The sequence below is a fragment of the Ambystoma mexicanum genome, chromosome 1q (genome assembly GCF_040938575.1).
Source record: "Ambystoma mexicanum isolate Mex_15411 chromosome 1q, UKY_AmexF1_1, whole genome shotgun sequence".
NCBI lineage: Eukaryota > Metazoa > Chordata > Amphibia > Caudata > Ambystomatidae > Ambystoma > Ambystoma mexicanum.
This window is the reverse complement of record NC_090922.1, coordinates 695,513,587-695,530,926: the sequence shown is the minus strand read 5'-3', so window position 1 is coordinate 695,530,926 and position 17,340 is coordinate 695,513,587. Positions and strand designations below refer to the sequence as shown.

The following is a 17,340-nucleotide window of genomic DNA, read 5'->3' as shown; positions in this document are numbered from 1 at the left end:
AGAATAGATCCAGATGCAAACCACAGTGTGTCCTTCATATGAGATTTAGGGTCTAATTCACAGAAGCATTGTATAATGGCAAAACCCCGTTGGAAAACGATCTGTGAATCAGGCCTTAGTGGATACATGAGTAGGAGTTGTAAAATTGACCTTAAACTCTTGGACGGATTCTCAATGATTCATTACACACCTGTTTTAAGTTCTGGAGAGAAAACATTTTACTGTCAATTAAATTCTGGACATTGCATATATTTGGAAATGAACATTCTGTCACTGCTACCACGTTTTGCATACCCCTCTGTATAGAGCTGTAAAAGTGCGGAAGCATACCTTTCTGCAACTTTTAAATAAAATACGTCAGAGCATAGTGTGCTCTTCTTGCAACTCAGCCCTTCAATTCTTCAAATAGAAAGAAATGGACAATTTATCATGCTAATACTTCTGATGTACATGTCAAATGGAACTAAAACAACTGTACATTAATCCACCTTAGTTATGGTCAAGTGCCTTTTGGTTGGAAAACATTCTCCACTGTAGCCATAACTGACCATGCTGGTTTGTCCGTTCATTATATGGCCCACACAAAGTAGACACGTGGTTGGGTGGCGTGCAATGTTACACTCATCGCCTACAAACAGAAATGACCTGTCAACTTACAAAATGCCTACTTAATAGTTGTAAAGTCACAGTTTGCATAACAAGTGACAAACAGACTTTGGTGAAATGATAAAGTAAAAATCTCATATGTGCAAAGTCTTCTTTAAAAGTTGAGTAGTTCAAGTAATTGTCCATCAAGTAATTGTGTCACAAAATATATCATACAGAAAGTGTAACCCTGCGTACTACCAAAAGTTATATTTCTACTTGGGGTGTTCACGTTTTGACGTTAGTATTGAGATTACACAAATTGGTGTCCAAAATATATAAAGGTTAAATACAGGGTATAGTTATAGGCTATTGCTTTCGGTATTTTCTTCTTAAAATGGAGTGCTCTTTAAGAACGCCTTACATTCCTCAAGTAATTCTGTATACAATACATTACAGAGAATGTGTAACAAGTTTTACCTAAAGTTAAATACATTGTTCACTCTTTCCACGTTATTGTTGAGGATATGCCAATTAGTGTCTAACAATATATGAAATGTGAGCTGCATTGCAAGTAGGGGTGTACTGAATAGTTGATCTAAGTATTCGGCCGAATACCAAATAGTTGGGCAAGTATTCGGTTGAAGCTGAATACGGAGCCGAATAGTTGCCTTTTTAATAGATAAAGTTATGTAGACAAGAAAAACACTTTGTACATGAAAAACACCCTTTACCATATGAACATCCATTCATTATTGTATTTCCTCTATTTTGCTGTCTACATGAGAGGAATACATTATCAGAAATCCTGTTCAATGACAGCACAGTTTGTATTTATGGGCATTCATGGGTGTCACTTGTTGGGCAGGACCCAAGTAACTAAGACTAGCCCAAATGTATAGCATGCATCACAGTTATGGGAGACTGGGATGTGTCTACTTGTATTTTTTGGCCCTGCCCAGTCTTTAGCCTTCTGTCTCTAGCAAGGCACTGAACCACTGAATCAGTAATTCCCAACCCAGTTTTCCCAAATCAATCCAAGCTCCAATAAGTACAGGTGAAGTCCACTCCTAGTGAAATACTGCATGTTTTTCTCTCCTTTTGTTCTACAGGGTGGGCTGTGAATTAGCCACCATGGGTGGTGGAGAGAGGAAGAGGGAGACAGCATTGCTTTCAGTGCTGTGGTTGCAGTTCCAACAGGTCTCCCTGGGAGGGGGTGTTAAAGATTTATGGCAAGTAATTAGGTGGCTGGGCGAGTTTAACAGCTCGTGTCGACCGTCCTTACGTTCTTAGCTTGGGAACTAGAATACATCAGTCAGTGGAGACACGCGACAAATTTATTTCTACTAATTGTGATAGCCGTTTGCGTTGTGTTTTCTCGGATGGAGCACGAAAAGAAGCACTGTAGCTTTGCTATTGTCAGTGACAGTGTAGGTTTACAATTCAAAAACACAGGCAGTTGTTTCAAGTAGAAATAGCGTGCAGTGTAATGTGACTCTAACTGGGCTCGTCTTGAGTGAACTCCCCCCTTCTCCTTTCCCTTCGATACTGGATTGGTGCTCGTTTGGTGTTGAAATTAGTACTTATCCCTTTTTAGTTGCCTTTGGTCGCATGCTGTCCATTCACTCCGAGCAGACACTGCAACAGGCACGAGCCCATCACTTGTGCTCCCTTTGTTTTGCGCCTTTCTTCCGACTGAGAAAATCTTGTGGTTGCCGAGTGTGTTAGCATTGCTCCTGGTTCACTTTTCGAATGTGTGCGGGAGCAGGAGAGGGAGTGGGAGGGTGGGAGTGGTGCATTGGCAGAGATTTGAGAGCACAGTGCGGTGGTGGCACTCACCAACATGTCCTTTTAATTCCTCCAGTTTCGTGTTCATCCACCAGTGCAGGCATGTAATGTGTCCACATCGAGTTACACTCAAAACATGCTTATAGGGATTAGCCAGAGTAAATCAGTGTCTGTGAGAGGCAGTGATATTCCGTGTACTGGTAGCAACTGCACTGTTGTTGAGGGCTGGAAATGCCTGCTGGCAGCTGCAAAAGACAATCATTGCCTTTGAATGGCAGTCGGCGGCAAGGAGGGGCATTCAATGTCTCTGGGAGTCTGTCAATGGACGTGAAAGGGGGTGTACGGCTGCCCGTGGCTGTGAGTGGTAGTGCACCCCTGGATGTACACATGGACCCCTCCCCCTCTCCGGCCCTCTAACCCTCTTGATCTTTGATCGTTTCACCACCCGTAGTCTTGTGGGGACATTTCTTAATTTGCTGTGCTATTTTTCGCTCTGATGGATCCAAACTTCCCTGCTGGTGCAAGGAAGACTTTTCGCTGTGTATGAGATCCCCGGGCAGGCAGGACCTGGAAGTGAATCCATAGGGCTAGGATCGCCAGCAGCCAGGAGCAGCTTGGTGGGCAGCAGCCCAAGGGATGCCCGGGTAACACCAGCATTGCCTGGTATCAGAGCCGGGAGCCCCAGCACTGTACGTGGGCAGAACAAGCGGCAACAGGACTCACAGGAAACAAGCCAACAACCCACGACAGCAGCACAGCCCAGCCTCTATGCATCACCGGGATGGGCAGCAGCACAGCACGGCACACACCCCAGCACCAGGACAGATAGCAGCACCAGCACAGCCTGTCAGCATGCCAAGGAGGAAGCAGCAGGTAACCCGGCACACAGCAGGTGCTCGCCTCCTTTCTGCTCACTTGGGGACTCGCTGAATCCCATGCTGGTCACTCAGGGTGCATATCATCCACTGGCCTCCTTTCGCACAGGGCACAGTGTACAAACCTTCCTAACTTTGGCTTTGAGTACAAGTCAAATATGCGGAATGCCGAATGGGGGGCCTCGGGGGGAATGCGAAATGTTTCCCCCGGGAAGGTTTTTGGCGCTGCACACGGCCAGCGAGTGGCCGTGGGGGCAGAGCGCCTCTCCGGGGTATTTAAGGTGCCAGGGAAGGTTCGGGAGGCAGGTGACGGTTGGGCTTGGCGATTGTCCCGCCCTCCCACCCCTTCATTTTGGTTTAGGTCTGGGGTCTGGTTTATTAAAGGGGGGGGGACCATTGTATTTTGGTTATGCAGGTTTTTTTTACGTCCTATGGCAAGTTTTTAGGGTTTTTTTTGGTGTCTGTCAAGGGGCGATTGGCTGGTAGTTTGGTGTGACAGGTCGGGGCATTAGTGAAGTTGTGATGTAAAAATTTCTGTTGCTGATGTGGCAGGTCAGACTAGCTGCAGGTCATAGGAAGGGGGAGATTGGTGTAGATGGGAGTTTGAGGGGTATTGAAGTGGTTCTGGGCTCCGGGGGCATGGCCCCTTTTGATGTGGGGGGAGGGAAGCACAATGGGGGAATGACACAGGAAAGGATGGGGTGCTACTGTTTGCACAAGCGGGCCACCCTGGGGGAACAGGTATTGAGCCTGGAGGGGCATGGCCCCAGGGAGAAAGCGGGACGCCTGGAAAAGGGGTAAGGAGACGGTAGGGTCCAAAGGACAGTTAGGGAGGATATTTAATTATTGGGGGAAAATGAAAATGTGTAATTAGTTAATTGGTTGTTTAAATATTTCGTTAGTCTGTAAGGCCATGGAGCCAGGTAAGCATTTAATTGTAAGCTTTGGCCTGTCACATTAAAGCAACCTTTTCCACTTTTAAATGAGTCTGGGTTTTTGTGCAGTAAGCCAAAAAGCCGTTTTTTTGGCGGATTTCGGCCGAATACTTACTCAACCTCGAACTTTGGTGCATCTCTAATTACAAGTTATTCTTATAGGCTATACATTTCTGTATTTTATTTTCAAAGGTGTGTTTTGATGTCCATCTTTGATTTCCCCCTTAGCCCAATGATTAGAAATTCTTAAATAGTACCCACATTTCCAAAACAGGGAAGTGTTGTATTAAGCATTTAATTTGCTACCTATGAGGGGGAAGAAATCGCAATGTTTGTGAAGTTCATCTGAACGTGTATTAGATTTCACTTGTTTTTATGTTTCTTACAATGTGCAAGGCCAGTAATGTGGCCTTGTCAAGAGGGTGTGGGAATCCCTCTCAACCAGGGAAGGAGGCCTACCAGAGGAAGATCCAGAGCCAATCCTTCACCTGAGGAGGATGATGACATGTGAAAGGGCTGCCATTGCTATCCCCCTTTTAGCCAGCGTGTATATGCAGACCACTGCTTTCCCCAACCTTGCCACTTTTGCCATATACTTGCCAGTGTCTTTCTATTAATTCTAAAACTCCTGCTTCAGAATTCAAAGAAAAGAGAAGAGAGCAAGAAGCTGCGCCCATAGGCAGCATCACAGAGGAACTTGAGGAGCCGATGTTAAGAGTGGCAAGCCTGCAATAAAATCCGAAGACCCCCTGTAGACCACCTGGGACTAAGAGGGGAGAAGGACCCACCATCCTCTGAGACACATATTGGGAGACCCCATGAACCTGGGTCCTAGAATACAAACATGGATACTGGCAATCCTGGACCAGCATTGCCTATATGAGGCAAACCTGCATGGAAAAAGTGGGCAGGGCTTATCCTGTTACTTATACCTTTTCACAGTACACACATGCCCCAGAAGCGGATGACAGGGCCAGATTGACCAGAGAAAGAATTCCAATAGTTGACAGGGAAGTGGGATATAAACCGGGAACGGGAAAAGGGAAGTGTGAGTTTTTCGGGTCTGGTCAGATGACCAAGAGACCAGCAGGAGGAAGGAAGAAGTGGTGAATTATGGAGACGAATTGTGGAGCATTGCAGAGTTAGTAGTAGTAGTAGTGTGGAGGAGGGAGTAGTAGTGTGGTGGAGGGTGTAGTAATGTGTTAGAAGGACTTATGCGATCTCATGGTTCAGGCGTGAAAATATTGAAAGGACAGAAGAATGGTCGGAGGAGCTAGGCGGAGTGGAGGAATAGTAAAGAGTAGCAAAGGGACAGGTAAAACGAAGCAGGGAGTCAACCACAGAGTTTTCAAGGCTTTCTCGACTCCCCATTATAGAACTAAACATTAGATAGTGTAGGGAGAGTTAGGAAGTCCCAGGGGGAGTGTAGAGAGATAAGGCCTCACCTCGGGTGGAACAGTGGTGGACAGAACTAGAGAGTATAGGTAATATTTGGTAGATGCTACCTCTTTAACAGAATTATGTAAAGCTTGGGTATATGGTATTCTGGAATGTTTTCTTTGGATGTGTCGAATAGCTCCAACGTTATGAGGCACGCAGAAGATCACTAGACTCTGTGATTAAATTAATCTGGAACCACAGTGCACCCCTCACCCCCTTGCGAAAACACACACACACATTGACTCCTTAAGAGAGAACATTTATGTTTATCGCAGTCGTCGCCACCCTATGGTCACCTTCACATGTTTCTATGTGGGCCATGGACCATACATCCCCCCCCTGAAACCTGCCCATCTTCAGTTTAGCGTATTTAAGGATGAGGTGTATGCACATCACTGTTCCTTTATTTTATATGTAATATTTTCTTGTAGAAATAGAACATGCTGTTCTTCAGGTAATAACTTAGCATGTTTATCAATGTTACGTAGTGTTGTGTATACGTAATTGAAAAATGTGCATGCTTAAATAAAAGATGCTATAGTTCACGCAATAATTTAGCCTATTAGTCAACTTTGTGTAGTGTTGCATATAGTTAAATGAAAATGGTGTATGTTTTAATTCCTTGTTCATGTTCATTCCAAGTATACACTGCTGCTATGTCTGGTGTAGACTGAACATAACCTTTCTGCCCATGTATCCCATCCCATTTTTACCAACAGGTCTGTCTATCTCTCAGATAGGAGTTTAATCCAAATGTGTAGAAGATGAAACACAGTTATATACTTAGAGAGGTTTTTTAATTAGCTGATTGTCGAGACTATTGGTCTTGCCTTGTGGTTTAATGGGTAATTATACACTTTTGGAAAAGAGTATACTGCCGGAATCACTACTTATGTAACACCAAGGAATCTTTTTTACATTTCTTTTTAACGTAATAGACCACTTAAACAGCAACTGTCCGGGAGGATGTCACACCTTTCTTTTATCTGTTGCTTGGATTGTAGTCATAGCATTCGCAATTGTCTATTGAGTTATTATTTATATTGTAAGACATATTGGATACCCATGTTATCAACTTTGTGCAAGGTTTGATACTTATTGTTCCTTGGAGATCATGATTCTCCTTGAAAGGGCCCACACGCCTCAACATATTTACGTCCACCATCTCCAATTCCAAGAAGTAATACATCATTTTGCTTGCTGGTTATGTATATCATGCCATTTTCTGGTGGCCTGGCACAAACAACTAGGACCAATAACCCTGGTGATTGAGTCTTGGATTTATTTTCCAGAATCACTGTATGTTAATTAGCAAACACTCTGGACCAGCATTTAATTAAGGCCAGGGAACAGCTGTAGCATCGGTCCCATCAACCTCTGATTAGTTACTGAAAAGTTTCAGCATCCACATCCCTAAATTGTATTTGGGATCAAACAGGGATAACAAACCAGAAACACAAGAAACTCATAAACATTCTGTGGCTTTGAAAATTCCAATGACCAGGTGTAGTGCCTGTATGCATCCATTTTATACAGAGCAAATGTTTTAAAACTGTCACACGGCACTGCTTAGTATGACAAGACCTTATCTACAGTTATTCGAAGCAGTGAGGATGGATTGCTGGGACTAGAACTGCTTTGCTCTTTGCAAATGAGAGCATCTTCAACCCCTATGGCATCAGTCCATGGTGCCTAGAAGGGTGTTTTTACTCAAAATCCTGTTATTCTCCAAGTCAAGTCATTAGACCATTCCCTTTGGTGTTGGAGACCTGACCAGTCAGAGTGAGACATTGTGTAAGTTATTGTGCACATGCAGTATTGCTTTACCTGTGGTGTGCCTGTGTACAGGATGGGGGCAAGAGCTGGCAAATGATGACTACCCGGGTATATGAGTGCCATGCCTGGAAAGTTGTTACCTTGGCATAGGAGACGTTAGATCCTGAAGTTGCGGGTAGTTACCATCCAATTACCAACGTCCCTTTTATTTTAAAGACCTTGGACAGGACGGCCTACTTGCAGCTTCAGGAACATATCGAAAGCAATAGTTCTCTTGAATTTCATCAATCTGGGTTTTGGGTGAGGCATGGAACTGGAATGGCCTTGCTTGAACTGACGGCCAATCTGGTGGAGATCACAGACAAAGGCTGGACGGCCTTGTTAATGCTTTTTGACCCCTCCACAGCATTTCATCTTGTGGACCATGCCTTGCTGTTTGAGTGGTTAACCAAGATTACGAACTGTTCCAATGCTGCTACATGCAGGAATGGGTCTTTTCTTGGCCCTCGCCTTAGAAGGGTTTCAATAAATAAATTAAAGTGCTGCCAGTGCCATAACTTTGTGGTGTTCCACATGGGTCCCCAACACTCTTTAACATCTATGCTCGCCCTTTTGTTGACCTTCTTGATAGTGTTGGGGTGAAGTACACCAACTGCACAGACGATAACAAGATTATCATCGCACTGACTGGGAACTAAGATTCTGATCTGGTTTATCTATTGAACATTGGTTCGGGCTTGGATGGCTGAGATTGCTTATTGTGGAGTCGGGTCAGCGTCTGAATAAATTAGATGACAGATATGGTCAGTTTAAGATTGCAGACTGTAATATTCCTGTGGTATCATATGTTAAGACCTTGCGAGTTTACTAAGATTCCAATCTATCTATGAAGAAGCACATTGCACATTTGCGATCAACATGCGAATATACCATCAAGTTGCTTGGGCAGTTTAAGCCATATCTTTCTTCTAACAACCTGACTTTTTTCGTTTGTGCTTTGCTCAATTTGAAAATTGACTACCATAATAGCCTATCGGCAGGAACTACAAAAGACAATTTTAAGACCTTGCAGGTTGTTAAAAATGGTGCAGTAAGAGCAGTCTGTGAATTGGACAGGATGGACCACGTTACTGACGCCACAGGGTCACTCCACTGGCTGCCTGTCTGACATAGAATTTCTCACAAAAGGCTGACACTAACATTTGAATTTCATGCATGGAATGCTTCAAGCTAACTTGCAGATCGGCTGCATGGTGCCCCGTCTTAAGATCGGTGTGACCTATTCGGAGCAATACACTTTATCACCCTTGTTTCAAACTAAAAAACCTTGGGGAACAAGTTTTGATGTGTGTGCACCTGATCTATCGAACAGGTTACCACCTGCTCTTTGAGCAGAACTAACTGCACTTAGTTTTAAGAAAGCAATAAAAACGTATCATTCTAATGACATGTTTCTTCCTGTACTCATATTGTCTGATGGACCTATGATTGTCTGGCACTCTCCTGAGCTTGACTGATTTGGTTGTTTGATTGTTGTCTTTTATGTGCGCAATGAGGCCTAAAGGCATGTTGCTCGGTAGAAGAAATGTATTATAATAATTATAATAATAATTACTATTATTATAATAATTCCCAAATAGTGTGGATACCTCGCCCAATGATTACAATACCTGCCAAATGGCCTGGGTAGCAGAGCATTGGATAGCAAATTATGTCATTTAGCGTGAGTACCTGGACATAGGATCTTTGGTATCTTGCAGGGAGTGTAATAATATGGCAATATGATGACAATACCATGTTATCTTGCATAACATATTGCCAATATTTGATGGCAATAAGTGCCATATTATGTAAACATGTGAACATAGCCCAATAATATCTGACAATATACTAAATCATACACATAATTCCACATTCTTGAAGCCACTTTTGCTTTCAAAAGGGTTGGCAGCTTTTTAATCTTAACCTGTGGCATTGCTCTGGGCAACCCTCCAGACCATCGTTCTTAGTCTACCAAACCATTGCAAAAGGGAAAAGTACATGTGTAAATCAGGATTGGGACCCACTTCAAAAGGGGCAGTCCATCCCGAACTGCTTGTTCAACGCGGACAACAATTTCAGTACACGAAAATCAAAACGATTAACTTAATGAATGCTTGTTTTTCTTACAGCAATCCAGTGCAAACCATTGACAGCACCTGCTGGAGGCTCCATACAATGCATCCATTCAATGGGACATTTCCGCTTTGGCTCTGTTTGCCAGTTTACTTGTCACCAGGGATCGTTGCCACCCTCTTCCAACGAAACAGAATGTCAGGCCACGGGAGAGTGGACAATAGGGACACCACAGTGTTCAGGTGGGTGCCTTCTATACTCCAACACACACATGTCTCAGGCTCAGTCTGATGGAATCACATCTTGATTCATCACCTTTCTTTGGAATTGCATGCATAGCGTCTTGCCTTCTGGCTAGTTTTATGTTGTGCTACATAGAACTGCATGGATGTATATTTAATCCACTTTGTTTGCCAAATTTCCTTTTCTGCTGTACTCAGTCCTCAAATACATAGTGAATCATACTAAACTATTTCTATAAAAATTCTATACTCATTGTCAGGTTCATTTCAAGAATAAATCAATAGTTAGAAAGATGTGGGCAAAGTCAAACAGGGTAGACTGCGCCAAATTCAAAGATAATAGGTACAGCATTATAAATTGCTGCATGTACACTGGTGTAAGAGGTTATGCCCTTAACCGCACTAGTAGTGACAAAGTACGTATGTTTACACCCTGTGTCGCTACGTGGAAGATATTGTATTTTAATAGTACTAATAATAGGTATGTATATTATTTGAGCTTTGAAAAGACATGGATTGTTTTAAATTAGTAGTAAAAAATGTATTGTATTGTTCAGCAAATTATTAACATACCCTTCAGATTAGTAATCTACATGATATTATGAACCAATATTAATCCATTCTAAGTTTGTTCTCCTTAATTTTTTGTATATTATTGCCTTAGACGTTACATCCTTAGACAACGCGTGTTTTGACCACGTGTGCTCCTTTTCAAGGCTAGCTAAGGGCAAATTTGAGGTTCAAACAGATACATTTTTGAATTCTTTTTACATTCAAAATGAATAGAGAAGCCCTATTACAGTGTGAAGTCTTAATATTAGTAGGTAGTCAAACACAACAATATGGGAGAAAAATGTAGAGGAGAAAGAAAGAGGAAAGTGGCAAAAAGGGGACACACAAGAATATACATGACATAATATTCATTTGTCACCATGCAGACATTGGACATCCAGTGAGCATATAAATATACCAATTGTATGTTACTCCATACCAAAACATATTTTGTGCAAATATTCAAAAAAGAATTTCAAGTGTGACATCCAATCGCGATCTAGTCAGTCGATCTCCTGATTATTTATGATTATTTGACGCACTGAAAAATAGAACGAATACGTAGAGCTATTCAAACTAGAATGATGTTCATTGGTGTCTGTATAAGCTAAGATTGGCTCAACCTGCTATAAGTGATGCTCTTCCTTGGCAATACTCTTCCTTATTTTTCCAATTCAAGATTTGTTTAGTCTGATTGTTCAATCAGTGTGGTCTAATTTGTCTAATTAGACTTAATTTCACATAGCATTTTCAGGTTCAAGTGTATAAAAATATATGAAAGGATAATCTGAATAATTTATAATACTTGAACATAAGCATAGTTTGTCTTAGATAATGTAGCAGAACCTTTTGAGGTTGCATGAAACGAGTCATCTCAAATTGTATTCTCTCTAACTCATTATTAAGTATTGTTTCTTCAGATGTCCCTTTAGGTGTCACTCTGTAAAAGTGTATGGGGGATAATTCAGAATCCCCTCCACCAAAAAAAGAAATGATGAGATATATTGTTGCGGTGTAGTTACAACCCCGCCGTCCTCAGCATTGGTGTGCCGCAGTGTTTGATTGTGGACGCCATTTTGTGTAAATTTCCATGATACACATTTTAATTAATGCACGCGCATCAGTATACATCTAATACCTATTCATCAAACGCAAATCATTAGTATGTTATCCATATGTGTTAGGCTTCCTTTTAGATTAGTGCAATTGGTTTAAATATGTTTGGTGACGTTTTACATATTAACGTATGACCTCAAACGGTTCTTGTCATTTACAATGTTCCAATGTATGGGGGTCAAAAAATAATCTGTTACCTAGTTTTCAATGTGGGATAATGAAAGAAGGGAAGTATGCTGGGTTGTTACGCACATGTGTTAAGATTGAACTTCCACTGGTGCTGGACCTGCATAAATTATTCCAGGAATTAACGAGTGCTTAGGACTTAAGTCTTCAATATTCCCAAACTCCTTCTCAAGCACAGTATACAAGCCGGGGTGCAGGTGCGGGGGGGAGGATAAGGATGCCAAGGTAGCTTTAATCTTTTGTTTATTATTTCAGGTGCCAATGACCACTACTCCAAACAAGAATACTACAATGCAGCTTTCATTCTTGCCGGGTCCTCTGTTTGTGCTTTGACTGGCCTCATGTTTTCAATATGGCTTGTAGGACTGATACGAAAAAAAGGTACGCTTTTATAGTCATGTACTTATCATTGGGTATAAGTGGGGTGAGGAAAAGTAATGGCGAGAAGATGATCTGATTAATTGTGATTTTATATCTTGCAATACCATGAAAGGCTCGCCAAAGGCAGCTTTAAGGCGCTAAACCATGAAATGAACATTCATGACTGGAAACAAATACATTACTACCGTTGCAATGGGTGCTTGCACCAAGGAAATACCTCTAGACACTCGCAGGGGGTTAATGAGGAGTCCTGACTTCTGTTGGGAAGGAGAGTGTGTGCAATTTTGACTTCAGGGGAATTTGCACACGATCCCTGAGCTGGTGTCTGATGTTTTTTAATTTGTTTATTTATAAGGTTTACACATATATAATCAATCAAACAATCATAACAAAAATACTCAGCAAGAATACACAGAATAACAGAATATTATATATAATTAACTTGCAATAAATCAGTAAATACTCATAGAAAGTCATCCCACACCTTTCCGTACAACCTCAACTTCCCTTGCCGCTTGTAAACCACCCTTTCCATGGATGCAAGGGCAGACATCCCCTCAACCCAATCATCAAGAGAAGGCGCATTCCGTGACTTCCAGCCCCTGAGGACCAACTTTTTGCCCAGACAAGCTCCACGGAGTAAAAACATTTTCCGTGACACAGAGAGATCATCCAGCAATTCTCCACCTCCCAAAATCATTGTCATAAAATCCAATTCAACATCCAAATCCAAAACACGCAGACAGGCACCACAAACCTTGTGCCAAAATCCCCGTACCCGCACACATTCCCACAACAGATGTTCCAGACTTCCCTGTCCATTCCCACAACACCAGCATTCATCCGAGTCCAACAGCCCCCTCTTAAACATTCGCTCCGGGCTCCAAAACACTCTATTGAGGATCTTTATCTGTCTTGACCGTTCCACCAAATCAATTGCACAGAGTTTAACATTCGCACACATATCCAGCCACATCTCAGACGAAATCTCACACCCCAACCTCCTGCCCCATTCATCTCTCAAATCAGAATTTTCCTTATAAGCAGACACAATACAATTATATATCCTGCTAGCAATGGAACAACCACCTGGCTCCCGTTCCATAAGATAGAGATTCACCATTGAACTTCCTAGCTCCGCCACATCACCGATACATCTTTTCAATTTCCTGAAGTCTTCAGTTCTGAAATTATCAATGTGAAACTTTGCTCGTAACTCACATTCCCCAATCCACCCTCCATCCACCAGAACATCATCAATCCAGAGCACTCCGCCTAGAAACCAATCCGGCCAAAATAAAGACCTGCCCCCGATAGCAATCAATGGATTCAACCAAATGGATGAGTGAATGGTCCTTGAAGCAACCGAGCCTAACAATTCATGAACCTGTCTCCACGTCTCTCTCAGAAAAACCGTCAAAGGTGATTTATTACATGACTTGTTTGTCGCTGTGAGAATTGCCCTTGGAGGGAGCGGACCCAACATACTAGCCTCTGCAATTACCCATTGATCAGGCAAATCCATCAAAAAAGGCACAATAAAATGACTTGAAAAGGCTAAATGATATGCCCTGAAGTTCGGTACTCCTAGACCACCTTTTTCTACTGGCAACTGAAGTTTCCACAATTTAAGCCTAGGCGGCTTATTATCCCACAGGAATGACTGTAACAAACCATCCATTTTTTTCCAGTAATGTTGACCAATTTTCATCGGAAGCATACCTAGAACATAATTAATCTTTGGGGCTGCATTCATTTTGATAGCGTTCACCTTGCCCCATAGGGACAAATGAACAAAGACCATCTCAAGATGCTCATTTTTAAATCAGTACAAACCTTGTTCATGTTTACCACAACCATCTCATCCACCAGTGGGGTTAGCCATATACCCAGGTACTTTAGTTTCCTTTCACACCATTGAAACCCTATCCCAGTAATCAAGTTCTTGTCACAATATCCTGAAATTGGCAACACCTCAGATTTAGACCAGTTAACCTTAAATCCAGACACTGCATGAAATCTATCCAAAACATTCAGCAAGGCCGGAAGGGACACCGTTAAATTCCGTAACAACAAAAGTAGGTCATCCGCATAAAACCACAACTTTTGGTCAGCACCATGAAAACTCAGACCCTGTATCCCCATGTCACTCCTTAAGGCAATCACCAATGGTTCCATGGCCAAAACAAATATCAGGGGGGATAAAGGGCATCCCTGTCTCGTACCCCTCCGTAGCACAAAAGTATCTGACAATTGCCCATTAGTTCTGACAGCGGCAGTCAGATTAGCATAAAGCAAGGCAATCCAAGAAATATATTCCTCTCCCAAATTCATGGCACGCAATACTGAAAAAAGATAGTCCCAATCAACACGATCAAACGCTTTCTCCGCGTCCAAGGAAAGCACCGCAACATCATCATCCATATCCTGAGCATGTGTCATCAACAACAATAAGTTCCTAATATTGCTAGATGTCCTCCGGCCATGAACAAAGCCTGACTGATCAGTGTGCACTAACTTCACAAGAAGATTCTGCAAACGAAGGGCCAATAGTTTTGCAAGGATCTTATTATCAGTATTAATCAAACTGATCGGACGGTAATTCGAAGTCAAACAACCATCTTTACCCTTTTTTAGAAAAACTGATATAATGGCCTGACCAGTAGAAGCAGGAAGCAAACCTCCCACCCTGGATTCTACGAACATATCCCGCATACGTTCTACCACTGAATCAGGTAAGATTTTATAAAATTCAGCAGGCAGACCATCCGGACCCAGAGACTTGCCCGAATTCAACTTCCCAATCGCAGTTTTCAATTCATCCACAGTAAAAGCCTCACTCAGCATTGCATTCTCCAAATCATTCACTCTAGGTATCTCCAATCCATCAAAAAAGGAACCATTCAATCCATTGACACCCAACTCACGTTGGTAGAGTTTCATATAATACTCCTTAAAAGTCTCATTAATCAATTTCTGGTCACAAGTCACCTGACCATTCTCTCTATTGATAGAAGTGATAGATCGTTCTGATTGCTGTTGTCTTAATCTATGGGCAAGCCAGCGATCACACTTTTCACCATAATCAAAATAAGAACATTTTAATCTAAACAAATCCTTTTCAGATCTAGCTTTCCAAGTCTCATTCAGCTTCCTCTGCAGTTCCCTAAGTTTTCTCCTTTTCTCCAGATTAACTGAGTCATTTATCAAATCCATTGAAAGCTGCTTAATATTTTGTTCCAAATCCAAACTTTCCCTCTCTATACATTTCCTCTTGCTACTGGACAAACCCAGGATCAATCCCCGCATCGTACATTTAAATGCCTCCCAGACTGTCCCAACAGCAATTCCTCCTGTCCTATTTTCTACAACAAAATGATCAGCCTCAGACTTGATTTTTTCCACTATCTTTTCATCCTGAAGAATTGAGGTGTTCATTCTCCAACAAAAAGATCTGGAAGTATCAAACTGCAAACCCATACTCATAAACACAGGTGCATGGTCAGTGACAGCCAATCTCACAGCTTGCCAGATTCAAGGTTGCTGAACCAGCCGTGAGAAACATATCTATGCGAGAATGTGAGCCATGAGAGTTAGAATAAAACGTGCATTCTCTCAAATCAGCATGAAGCAATCTCCAACAGTCTTCCAAGACAAATTCAGAAACAAATGAATTAAAAGAACAAAATGTCAGATCCCGCCTGCATGCAACATTGGATCCACTATGGTCCTTGATATTATCAATAACCAAATTAAAATCACCCCCCAGAATAATATTCCGGCAAGCAAAATCCTGTAAAATTTGAGCTACTTTTCCAAAGAATGAACCATCATCCACCGAGGGAGCGTAAACATTGCAAAGAATTGTTTGAACACCCTGAATTTCCACCAAGAGTGCAATCACCCTGCCCTCCTTATCAGAGCAAGAATTTAAAACCTTAATTGGTGAGCTCTTCCGAATCAGAATAGCGACTCCTCTACTCCTGGACGAATAGCATGAGACAAAAAGTTCCCCAATCCACCCTTTGCGTAATATATTAACTTCATCCAGCAATAAATGGGTCTCTTGAAGAAAATAAACATCACTGTCCATATCCTTCAAACAATTTAAAATAGTCTGCCTCTTGAGTGGATTGTTTAGACCATTTATATTCCATAAGGAAACAGACAATTGGTCACCCCTCTCAGATGGCATTATAAGGGAAAGAAAAAGACAACAAAAAACCAAATAAAAAATTCTGTACTTGTAAAACTCAAAAACCCCTCCCCACCCCCACCTGCAGAAGTATGAATCCAACGTCAACAAGAACTAACAAACCCCAAGCCTCCCCCGATACCCCTCCCAATCACATACATATATCCCCAACCAGAAAACACCAAATTTTAAAACAGCCCATACAGGCTACAAGTAACCTAACAGCACAACATAACCTGAGTCACTTGTACCACTTCAAAAACATCCCAATCATTGAAGCAACAGGTGAAAAGGAATGTAACAACAAATAAATCTGAAACTAAATACACCCATCAGGCCTCCTAACACAAGATCACTGATCCGTGAGGAAAGCCTACCCCCTCCAAGTAAAAAGAAAGAAAAACAAAAAAAACAGCAACATAGTAAAATAATTAAGCAAATATCAATGCAATAACATATATATCAGGCAACCATGGTGCAAATCCAGCTGTGATGTCACAAGCATTGGCGATTTGAATTGAATCATGTGAAACAGCCATCCAACCGCTCCAGCGCACATAGTATGCCACCCGTCATAGTATCTAAATAAAATGTCTTCGACATATCCAATCAGACCTCAAAAAGAGTGTGGTGTGACTACAACACGGGGCTGCACCATAGAACCAAAAACCAGCATGAGATCATGAGGACTCTACATCCCATCAATACAAAAAGTCAAGATGCTGCCTTCTTGCCCCATATCCGCAGATATAGTACATTGTTATTAAAAATATGATGGAAACAATTGGGAAAACAAAAAGAGGGGCTCCTCTTGCCTTCTTTCTTCCCTTGACCAACATCCAGCGGCATGCGCTTCTCAGCACGTGTAAAATGGTAGAGACAGCTGTGTAGACTCTGACTTCAAACATGTTTTTAACATTAAATCAAAACCAGTATGCGCGTGATGGCACCACCTTGCCTCCACCGCACATTGATCTCCCTCAAAAACATAGTCATTCAAAAAAAATATATATATATATTTATTTGTTCTCAGCACGGGTTTGTGAAAAGCAGGGTCTCTAGCAGTTAGTCCGTGGTAGATTAAACTGTTCCTGTAAGGTGTCTCCTTTGATATGGGGAATCTACCACACTAAATCATGTCCCTTAGATGCTGA

The 17,340-nt window shown here is 42.0% G+C and overlaps 1 protein-coding gene across 1 annotated transcript in view; it reads left to right on the top strand.

The window, feature by feature from the left end:
• The window catches only part of LOC138558241 (E-selectin-like), a 405,907-nt gene that overhangs the window by 321,194 nt on the left and 67,373 nt on the right, over positions 1-17,340 (top strand). The window contains exons 16-17 of the mRNA XM_069642666.1: positions 9,571-9,756; positions 11,866-11,991. Coding sequence (XP_069498767.1) covers positions 9,571-9,756; positions 11,866-11,991 — 312 coding nt within the window. The remainder of the gene's footprint in view (positions 1-9,570; positions 9,757-11,865; positions 11,992-17,340) is intronic.